This window comes from Monodon monoceros, unplaced genomic scaffold (assembly GCF_005190385.1).
Source record: "Monodon monoceros isolate NGI ecotype Baffin Bay Population unplaced genomic scaffold, NGI_Narwhal_1 Super_Scaffold_21, whole genome shotgun sequence".
NCBI classification, from domain to species: Eukaryota; Metazoa; Chordata; class Mammalia; order Artiodactyla; family Monodontidae; genus Monodon; species Monodon monoceros.
Genome location: NW_021703778.1, coordinates 91,161,210 through 91,171,267, shown reverse-complemented (window position 1 = coordinate 91,171,267; position 10,058 = coordinate 91,161,210). Strand labels below are relative to the sequence as shown.

The 10,058-nt window shown below is 43.5% G+C and overlaps 1 protein-coding gene across 4 annotated transcripts; it reads right to left on the bottom strand.

The window, feature by feature from the left end:
* Positions 1–16: 16 nt before the first annotated feature.
* On the bottom strand, positions 17–8,491 carry CCDC32 (coiled-coil domain containing 32). 4 transcript variants are annotated; one of them, XM_029239748.1, is made up of 4 exons: positions 8,433–8,491; positions 6,348–6,603; positions 3,479–3,635; positions 17–189 (listed from the first exon to the last, which is right to left on the bottom strand). In XM_029239748.1, exons 2-4 carry the CDS (start codon positions 6,589–6,591, stop codon positions 51–53), a joined length of 540 nt encoding a protein of 179 aa, XP_029095581.1. In that variant the 5' UTR covers positions 6,592–6,603; positions 8,433–8,491; the 3' UTR covers positions 17–50. The 4 variants fall into 4 exon arrangements, with proteins under 4 accessions (XP_029095581.1, XP_029095582.1, XP_029095583.1 ...); XM_029239749.1 differs by having other exon boundaries at positions 8,269–8,487; XM_029239750.1 differs by having other exon boundaries at positions 6,348–6,598; positions 8,433–8,482.
* Between the last annotated feature and the right edge of the window lie 1,567 nt (positions 8,492–10,058).

Here is a 10,058-nt window from a genome sequence, read left to right as displayed (position 1 = left end):
TGTGTGTGTGTGTGTGTGTGTGTGTGTGTGTGTGTGTGTGTGTGTGTAATTTATTGTTCCACTGCTGCTGGCTCGTCCCCGGGCGCTGGCTTCTCGACCTGCGACTCTGGAGGAATCAGATACTGGACCTCCTCCGTACTGATGGCTACTTTATCTGGCTGGAGCCACCTCTTGAAATGTTCCAAGGTGCTAGGAAAGAGCAGGAGAAAAGGGTGGCTGCATCAGACCTCACTGATTAATTACTTAATGATTATCTCAGTTACTCAAAGACTGCCTTCCCGCCCACCACCAATTTCTTCCTATAATTGTTTTTCACTGCTAATGTGGGGAGCACAGATACTCCTCTGACAGCTGTGCATCCTGGCAGCTCCGTGGCATAATTTACCCCCTAGTGGGCACTTGGGCGACAAGCAGCACCAGGCCGCCTTCAAATGCAGAGTCTCTGAAGGCTTGATGAGAACAGCTAAAGAGCTTATGCCTCAGTCCCATCTTTTTTTCCTCAAAACTGGAGAGAAGAGAAATTGTCAAGGGGAGGAAACATTCAAATAAATACCAAATTATTAGTGAGGCAGAAACCTGAGCATCTTGAAATCTCTTATACCTGAGGTAGTCTGAGGCTTAATTATACTTACAGCACTTAGTTGTACTAAACACGACTTTTCGTGTGTTTTTGTTTGTTTAGTTCTTTCTACAGCAAGAGGCCAAGATGGAAACATCTGAGTAGCAATGTCCCCCACAAAGGAATGGCCACTATGCCAGGGGGCTCTTTTTTGTTTGGATCTGTGGGGAGGGGGAAGTGTCCCCCTCCCACTTTCCTTGAGTACCCAGGATATCTCCACCCTAAAGCTATTAGACATTCACGGTAAATTGCAAATGACTAGGAATAATATAAACCTCATTCTGTGCTCTTCAATAGCAAAAAATCGTAAGCCAAGAAATAAGGCCATAACCAGCAGATTTCAGACACCTAAAATGAGGGAATCATGTTGTGGACAGTAGGATTTCCCAGCCCATTGCTCCCTTGCCAAAAGCATGCCATAAGGAGGGTCACACATCTGGCCTTCACATACGTGAAGAACCACATAATTCCACTACAAAATGGACTGTGTTTAAAACATGAAGTTTGAAACCAAATGCACATCTACTGTTTCCTGGTGCTTGTTCTGAACACTGATAGAAAGAAGCATTCCCACAGATGTAGGCTCAGGGCAACAGGTGCCCACAGCTCAACAGGTGCCCATAGCTCAGGGGACTAAGGTGCTATGTGGGCATTTAATCTTCATCTACCATACTTTTCATAAAATTGTTTCAATTATTTCTATAAGGAAGGGAAACCCACATTATTTTAGGTATTAATAAATACACAGAAACATAAACTTGAGTCTTGGTGCTGATCTAATTTCTGAGAAGAAGAATTACTATTTGAGAATTATGCAGGAGAAAGTTGTCTTTTCTTCTCAGAACTGGAGAGGAAGGAAATATTGAAGAGGAGAGAATATAATACCAAATTATTAGTGGCTCAGAAATCTGTGCATCTTCATCTTTTGTGTTTGGGGCAGTTTAAGGCTCAATTGGGAAAAGAAAAGAGTAAAATGTATATTATTTTCTGAACCCTCAGAGGGAAGTTGACCTGACCTTAGATGCCATACTGATTTCTGAAGGATCTGGGGGCACGCTGATGCAATATTTGAGATAATGTAAGTGAAAATACTTTGCAAATTAAAAAATAAAATGTAACCATGAAGTTCTATTCACATACTGTCCATGATTTCAGCAGCAGTATCTTCATCTGATACCATGGGACTCTCAAAATCAGTGTTAATGCTATGATGTAAACTTAGGTTAAGTCATATTCCCCTAAGACCTTGTGTTAAAATTCAGGTTTTTATTTCCCTCACTGATTTTCATTTTGAATAATTTCTTACTGAATTTTAAAATTCTGTTAGGAAGAATAATATTAAGAATAGCTAACACACAGTACTGACCCTGTGCCAGGCACTGTTCTAAGTGCTTTATACATAGTAACTCATTTAATGCTCATAACAACCCTATAAGGTAAGAGGTACTACTCCTGCTTTACAGAGCAGGAAGCTGAGGCACACACAGGTTACTCACCCAGAAACATACAACCAGTAAGTGGCAGAGCTCTTATCCGCGGTGTCAAGCACCATCCTGCTCTTTGTGGCAGAATGCCCTCTCCTCCTTTCTGCATCCAGCCCATCTGCAGATACTGTTCTCCTTTGGTACAAAACCAGACCCCAGAGGGAGCTCAATGGTCTTCCAACTCCTAACGCACGTTGTCACTTCCACTCATCTGGCTCTTTTCTTATGCTGCCTCGTTTTGTTAGGTATGTCTACATATAAATTTGTCAGCTCTCCCCACCTAGTTCTGAGGACCAAAAAAAGGCTCTAAAACGTCCTTACATCTCCCCTCCATGCCTACGACATCAAGCACAGTGCCTTCATAGTAGATTAAGAAATTCATTCATCTGGTCTACACAAATTTGAGTGTCTACTCAAATTTGACAGAAATATGACAGAAACTCTGTAAGGCAGTGGAGATTGATAGGTAAGAAGACTTGGTTCCAGTTGTTGATTGATTACTACTTTCTCAAGCACAGTGTGTACTTAAAAATGAAGACAATAGTTTATTCTCAACTCTGCTCAACCTGTGATCAAGATGTAGGTGGGGGGGCTTCCCTGGTGGCACAGTGGTTAAGAATCCGCCTGCCAACGCAGGGTACACGGGTTCAAGCCCTGGTCTGGGAAGATCCCACATGCCGCGGAGCAACTAAGCTCATGAGCCACAACTACTGAGCCTGCGCTCTAGAGCATGCGAGCCACAACTACTGAGCCCATGTGCCACAACTACTGAAGCCTGCGCACCTAGAGCCTGTGCTCTGCAACAAGAGAAGCCACCGCAATGAGAGTCCGCGCACGGCAACAAAGAGTAGCCCCTGCTCGCCACAACTAGATAAAGCCTGCACGCAGCAACGAAGACCCAACGCAGCCAAAAAAAAAAAAAAGATGTAGGTGGGGAATTTGCTTTTTGGCAAAAATACTCATTCCCCGGGCTTCCCTGGTGGCACAGTGGTTGAGAGTCCGCCTGCCGATTCAGGGGACACGGGTTCGTGCCCCGGTCTGGGAGGATCCCACGTGCCGTGGAGTGGCTGGGCCCATGAGCCATGGCCACTGAGCCTGCGCATCCGGAGCCTGTGCTCCGCAACGGGAGAGGCCACAACAGAGAGAGGCCCGCATACCGCAAAAAAAAAAAAAAAAAAAAACTCATTCCCAAAAATCTGCCACTGGACTAAGCAAATAAAGCAACCTTACAAAGGATGATTTTAGCTCAGAAAAGCTGATGTTGATATCAACTTATATCTGGACTCAGATGTCGCTCTCCCTGACTTCTTTAGAGGAGGAGAAATGCTTTCAGTGAAATAGACCGTCACCTGGAGCTGGACTGAGAATAAATTACCTCTCATCAGAATCAAGTCCATCCACAAAGAATTCTGATGCTAACTTCTCCTGGAGGAACCGATCCCAGCATTCCTTCTTTGCTTGGGCCAGGGTTCGAAGCATGTCCTTGGAAGTCACTTCCTGATGTAAACCTTTGATTCTTCTCAGTTTCTTCTCTAAAGAGAGAGGAAGTTGAACTTAACAAGGAAAGTGAGTATGAAACAAAACTAATCTAAAATTCAAAATGCCAGACTTCCCTCGAGGTCCAGTGGTTGAGACTCTGCGCTTCCACTGCAGGGGGCACGGGTTCAATCCCTGGTTGGGGAACCAGGATTCCACATGCCACACAGTGCGGCCAGACAAAACAAAACAAAGCAAAAATGCAAAATGTCAACTTAAAAATTCTCTCACTGATGAGTACAAGCACACTCCCTGAAAAAGAGCTCATTTTTTTAAGGAGGACAAACGTACATTTTTCTTTTTCCATCCCAATGCCTTCTCTCTGCATTGTACCAAATAACTGTTTAATTGTTTAACCCCAGAAAAGGGGTTTATAGGTTCTCATAAATAAATTGATGGCATGGTTTGTCTGAAATCATAGAAGCCCAGCAGGTATCTCTCTAAGAAATGCTTGTTTTCCCTGGCTTGACATGTGTATACTATTTTCTTTTTTCAACTCCTGAAAATAGACTCTCGGAGGAGTAAATGGCTTTTTTTGTTACAGTGTCATAAAGTGGTTTCCAAACCTCATGAGAAAGAATTAGATAACATGAAGAGAGATTCGTTGGTTCATTAGACACAAAAATTGACTTGATGAGAACTCAATAATAAGAGACCTTTAAGATCTCTATGTGTGATTAAGTTCTTGATTAAAGAAAAGGAATCTCCCAATGTTTTTTTTGAAGGTTGTTCTGCTTGTGGCCTGGATGTTGGAGCCTAACAAAAACAAACATCTTGTAATCCCTGTGAGAGTGATCCATTATGGCTTCCTGGTGATACATGTTTAGTTACTCTTCTTTGCATTTTAAGAATAACTGATGAACAGATAGCCCCTTTAAAAGAATACAAGTAAGGGTATCACCATTTGCCTTCTGCCTTAATTTAGTCTTGCCTCCAACTATAATAAATAGGTAAATGATGACTTTTTGGAGGGGAGGGGTGGACATCAAGCCCACCAATAGAAACTTTATGATTTGCAATCTTGTTTTCATTTCTAAACAAGCCGCATCAGCTGGAACCCACTGATCAAAACAAACACCTTTTGTTGCTACAAGCTACCACCAAAAGCTCACCCATGTAAAAAAAAAAAAAATCTACAGTTGATAAATGTTAAATATTTGAGGAGTTTTTTTCTCCTGGAGGATGGGTAAAGGATTATGTATATCTCAGGTTGAACTGGCTAAAAGTTTTGAATTGTTGCTCTTAGTGGATTCTCTGATATAAGTTTATTTGGCAATAAAAACAATCTTTATGTTGTCAGGCCTTGATTGTCAAGGTGGGAGGTAGTCTTTTGGGCTGGAAAAGGTCTTCCCCTTTCTGAGGGTGCTGAGTCCCTGATCAGATGTGATCAGGCAGAAACAGGTGCCTTGCATCCTCCAAACCCGCTTGCCATTATCTTCCAGACTCTGCCAAAGGCAACAGGAATCCCTCTTATTTTCTTCAGGGGAGGACATTTTAATCATCTTAACTAACTTAACTAAAATCTTAACTGATTTTAGAAAAGATCCGTGGAGTTTTAACTTTCTGAACCAGTCTTCACCAGTCAAAAACATCACTGAATCCATGAAAGTTTCTTATATGCCCTGGGCACAGAGCACCAACAAGCCAAAGGATCTGGTTCTTCAGCTTCCTAAGACTGTGGCTTCTTCTCCTATCATCATTAAACAGATATTCTGACTACAACAGAATTGGTAACCTCCTCGGCCACTGGTGCAAGTATTACTATACTATCTCTGGTGGCTTCCCAACAAATTTCATATTACACCCTCATCTTTCTCATTAGCCATCATTCCACCTGTGTTTTTCTCATATTTTTTTCCTCCAGTACATCATTAACCAAATTCCTTCTATTTTTCCAAGAAATTTCTTAGCAATCATGTAAACTCTATTCTGACTCTTCTTTCTGTCCTTCCTCAAATGCTTCTTCTTCCTGAATTGCCTTTCCTTCCTCAAATAATTATCCTCAGGTTTGGTTTTGTGACATATTGATGCATCTCATGGATGTCTAATAATAAAGGTTAACACAATTCTGAAGATTGGCAATCACTGCCCAAGACTGATATTTGTCTTTCCCCTAGCACGGGACAATCTGAATCTCTTTCCTGTGTTAGGAGTCTCTCTAAATACTTAAGGAAGGCCACAGGACAGGGCAGTGAAGATGTGTTCAGGAAATATTTAAAAACTAAAATGGCTAACAAGAGGCAGAATGAATTTTATGTCAGTATACTCCCATCCCAACCATCAATCTATTAAATCTATTTCTCAAACTGTAGCATCATAAATCCACATGTAGCTCTGGGACCATGGCCTTCTTCTTTCAGGATGCATAAGGTATGACACTTTGGGGTTATCTGAATACATGGGCCACCAAGAGTGAACAAGAGTGTCCTACAGAATGCCAATAAATAAAGCAGAAGTGAGATGAAACAGTCAGAGGCAGGAGATGACAAAGACTGTTAAGGGATGTACAAGGAAAAGAGGGCTCCTTCCCAACAACCAACCTGAAACACCCCCTAGAATTACATCTGACAGATAAATGTGGTAAGGACAAAAAAACAAAAAAACAGAGAATAGAAAACCAGGTTTGATGTAACAGAACTTCAACATGCTTCCTGAAAACCACCAGCTTCTGATTAAAAAATAAAAAAAAAAAAAGCCATCTAACTTACCTAGAGATGCTAAATACACTTCTGAATCCTGCAGGGGAGCCCAAGGCTTTACAGCTGGCTGCACAGCAAAGTCTGGGGCCTCCCTCTGGCCTGTGCCTGCAGAGTAAGAATCCATAAAGGAGTCTGAGAAAGCATTGCTGGCACTATCCTCTTGGTCAGGATGTGGCAGACAGGAACAGATTTCAGCCCAAAGATCCGGGCCAGATCTTGTAGTTGTAGAGTCAACGTTCTCAAACATTTTCATTTGGAATCTGAGCTGAAAAAACAGAAGCACAAGTGAATAAGGACTGACTTAGGAAGGAAGGTAATAGCCTTTTATCAAGTTTCTCTTAACAAAATTTAAAATGTCTTCTATTACATTCCTATGTTATAGAGAAAAAGATGACAAAAGGGTAATTAGGTTCCTCTTCTGGCTCTGCACTCAGGTTGCTTTCATAATGAAGTTTGTCTTTTAAAATGGAATTTCTTTTTTTATTAATTAATTAATTAATTAGTTTTTGGCTGTGTTGGGTCTTCGTTGCTGCACGTGGGCTTTCTCTAGTTGCGGCAAGTGGGGGCTATGCTTCGTTGCAGTGTGCGGGCTTCTCATTGCAGTGGCTTCTCTTGTTGTGGAGCACGGGCTCTGGGCGTGTGGGCTTCAGTGGTTGTGACACGTGGGCTCAGTAGTTGTGGCTGGTGGGCTCTAGAGCACAGGCTCAGTAGTTGTGGCGCACAGGCTTAGTTGCTCCGCAGCATGTGGGATCTTCCTGGACCTGGGCTCGAACCTGTGTCCCCTGCATTGGCAGGCAGATTCTTAACCTCTGCGCCACCAGGGAAGTCCCTTAGAATGGAATTTCTATAAGCCAGACACAAAAGGACAAATATTGAATGATTCCACTTATATGAGGTCTATGCAGTCAAACTCATAGAGACAGAAAATAGAATGGTGGTTGGAGGCGGAGATGGTAATGGGAGTTACTGTTTAATGGGTACAGAGTTTCAGTTTGGGAAGTTCTAGAAATAGATGGTCGTAATGGTTGTACAATAATGTGAATGCCACTTAACAGTACATCTATAAATGGTTAAAATGGTAAAATTTATGTTATGGATGTTTTAACACATATACGCACACACACACAGAGGAATTTCTAGGACATTTCCAGTGAGGACAACCATTCTGCACTTTTCTCCAAAGATCTCCAAAATGCAACCACTCTGTCCTCAGCCAATTAAATTCTGTTTTCAATAGGATGCAGACTAAAGGCCCTGCACAGTTCCATATACAGTACACCAGGATAATAAAAATGCTGCTTGGTGAAAACTGTCGGAGAGTACTGTCATATGCAAGACTCATGTGCTCATTACATGGTGACGCTGGGCTATACGGCTCATGTTCTTATTTTAATAGAAAAATGGAAAGATAGACATTGTCATCATTTTACAGATGAAAAAACTGAGGATAATATGGGTAACTTGTCAAAAGCACATTACTGATACAGAGTGAATCCCTGATTGGAAACCAGACCTGTGACGCTCCAAAAGCCATGTTTTTACCCATTATCACTCTGCCTGTTTGGGACTCTATACTGAAAGTAGCCTGAGCAGAGCTAAGTGGTAAGGACTACCCACAAAGCCTGGGGGCTTTCGTAACTATCTAGTCTAATAGGATGAATTGACACCTTCTTACAGGAGGGACCTTTGAGATTAGGTAGGCTGCCTGGGAAAAGGTCTGAATAATTCCAGGAGAGAGCGCCCAGCCAGCGCAATGGCCCGGAAGTAAAAGGGCCAGATATGTGACGGAGTCCCTGTATGAACTGATGCCAAGGGTCACAATGAGGCTCCACCCCTATCCCGAAGTCGTTTGAACCCACCCACACCAAAACTTTGCTAGCATCAGAGCCCTGGTCCCCTGGTCCCCCGGTCCCCCGCAGGAAGTCCATACCAGCGCGGAAAACCCTGGTGTCCAGATCTCGGGCCTCAGTCGCTCAGGCCTCAAGGACTGGCTAGGAGGGACGACTCAGGCCCCGAGGCACCTCTGTGGTATCTCGGAATGCGGACGGAGCCGGGGATACAAAACGCTGGGCACCCCCGCGCCTCTCCACCTACCGCAACCTCCTGCCCCGCAGCCCGCAAACGCTCAGCTCAGTTCAGTCGCTGGCAGCCTGGGAGAAATAGGGAGGCGGAGTTTCCAGGTGACGGATCCCTGGAGTCCTCCAACCACCTCCCAAACTGGCGATGTTCTGTGCGTCAATTGGTCGAGTGGAGCTCAGCAGGGTAAGGAAGCGAGAAGCAGAGTGCTAGGAAACGATGGGCGGGACTGTTGTTGCCTGGAAACGGTGGAGAACACGCCCTGGGCCCCAGTCTTCCCAAGGGCCAGGTAGATTTGGCTCACACCAGTGCGTTACAGCCGCGCGGACGGCGCCTTCCACGTGGTTCCTGCTCAGATAGGGAAGCCCAGTTTCCAAGGCCTTGACTTTTCTTGGTTACCTGAGCAAGTTAATCTCCTCGGCAGTTCTCTGGGCTGCTGTTTGTCCCCTCAAATTTCAGCACTTCGATACGCAAATTAGAGGACTTTTGCTCCTCGAATGGGGTTGGAAGCGATTACTTTCCTTACTCTCACAGGAGATCCAGGTCCCGCTCACCAAGTTATGTAGCTTTCCCACATTCATTTAGTCAATAGACATCAAGCTCATGCTGTGTTCGAGGCATTGTGTTAAGCGGGAATTCAAGACAGGTAAGACTTGGTATGGGTCCCAGCCTTAAAGCTTAGGAGGAAGCGCCATGGAGACAGACAAGTTTACAAATAACATCAAAGAGTTATAGAGGATATGATGGAAGTGTGGCCAGAGTACATAAAGGAGAGAGTGGTCATGGGAAATGTGTGTCAGAAACTCTTTTTTTTTTTTTTTTAAAGGAGATGACCTTTGATATCCTTCAGGGGTTATCCGTTCGCTGAGATGCAACCCTCCCAACCTGATCCCCAATTTCCAGGGCAGGTTACTGTCTCCCAAAAGACACATGTGAAGAAAGACATCAGCCAACCATCTGTAGAAGTAGCTTGGCTGAGGGTATAATCTCTAGATGTGTCCAAAGCCAATCAATGTGGCTATGGTGGTAATAACTACCACCATGTGAAAGGGAACTACAATGTACTCTGTTACATTTATAACCATTCTTAGAATATGCAAACAGAAGGAAGTGGAAAGCAAGAAGGTTAGAAAACAAAGGAGCAAATAATAGGCAAGATTTTGGCAGTGCTTATTCACAGAGAATATATGAGGATGGGCGGATCAACAGAGTCCTCCAACTGCCACCCGACCTGGTGACACGAATCTGGTAGCATCTGATTCATAGAAAGGATCACTGTCATAGATTTATGGGTGCTTCATTGAGCTGCTACATGGCCTTTCAACTCACTTATGAAGTTTTCTCTAATTTTCTGCTCACCAAAAAAACCTCTTGATTTCATATTTGGCCTCTTACATATCTTGATACCAGGATGAGGGTGCCTTTAACAGTAGGCACAAACAGTGGCTGGTATAAAATTGAATACACCTTTTAACTTAAAATTACAGTTGTAAATTAAAAAATGGTCACCCTTAGCGATTCATCTGTGTCCTTTGAGTTTAATTAGTGTGTGCACTGAATAAATCCAAACCAGATCCTGGACTTGCAAAGCTGAAACCATAAGCCCTGGTGATCTCCCCCTCCCCAAGGACTGTTCACACTGGG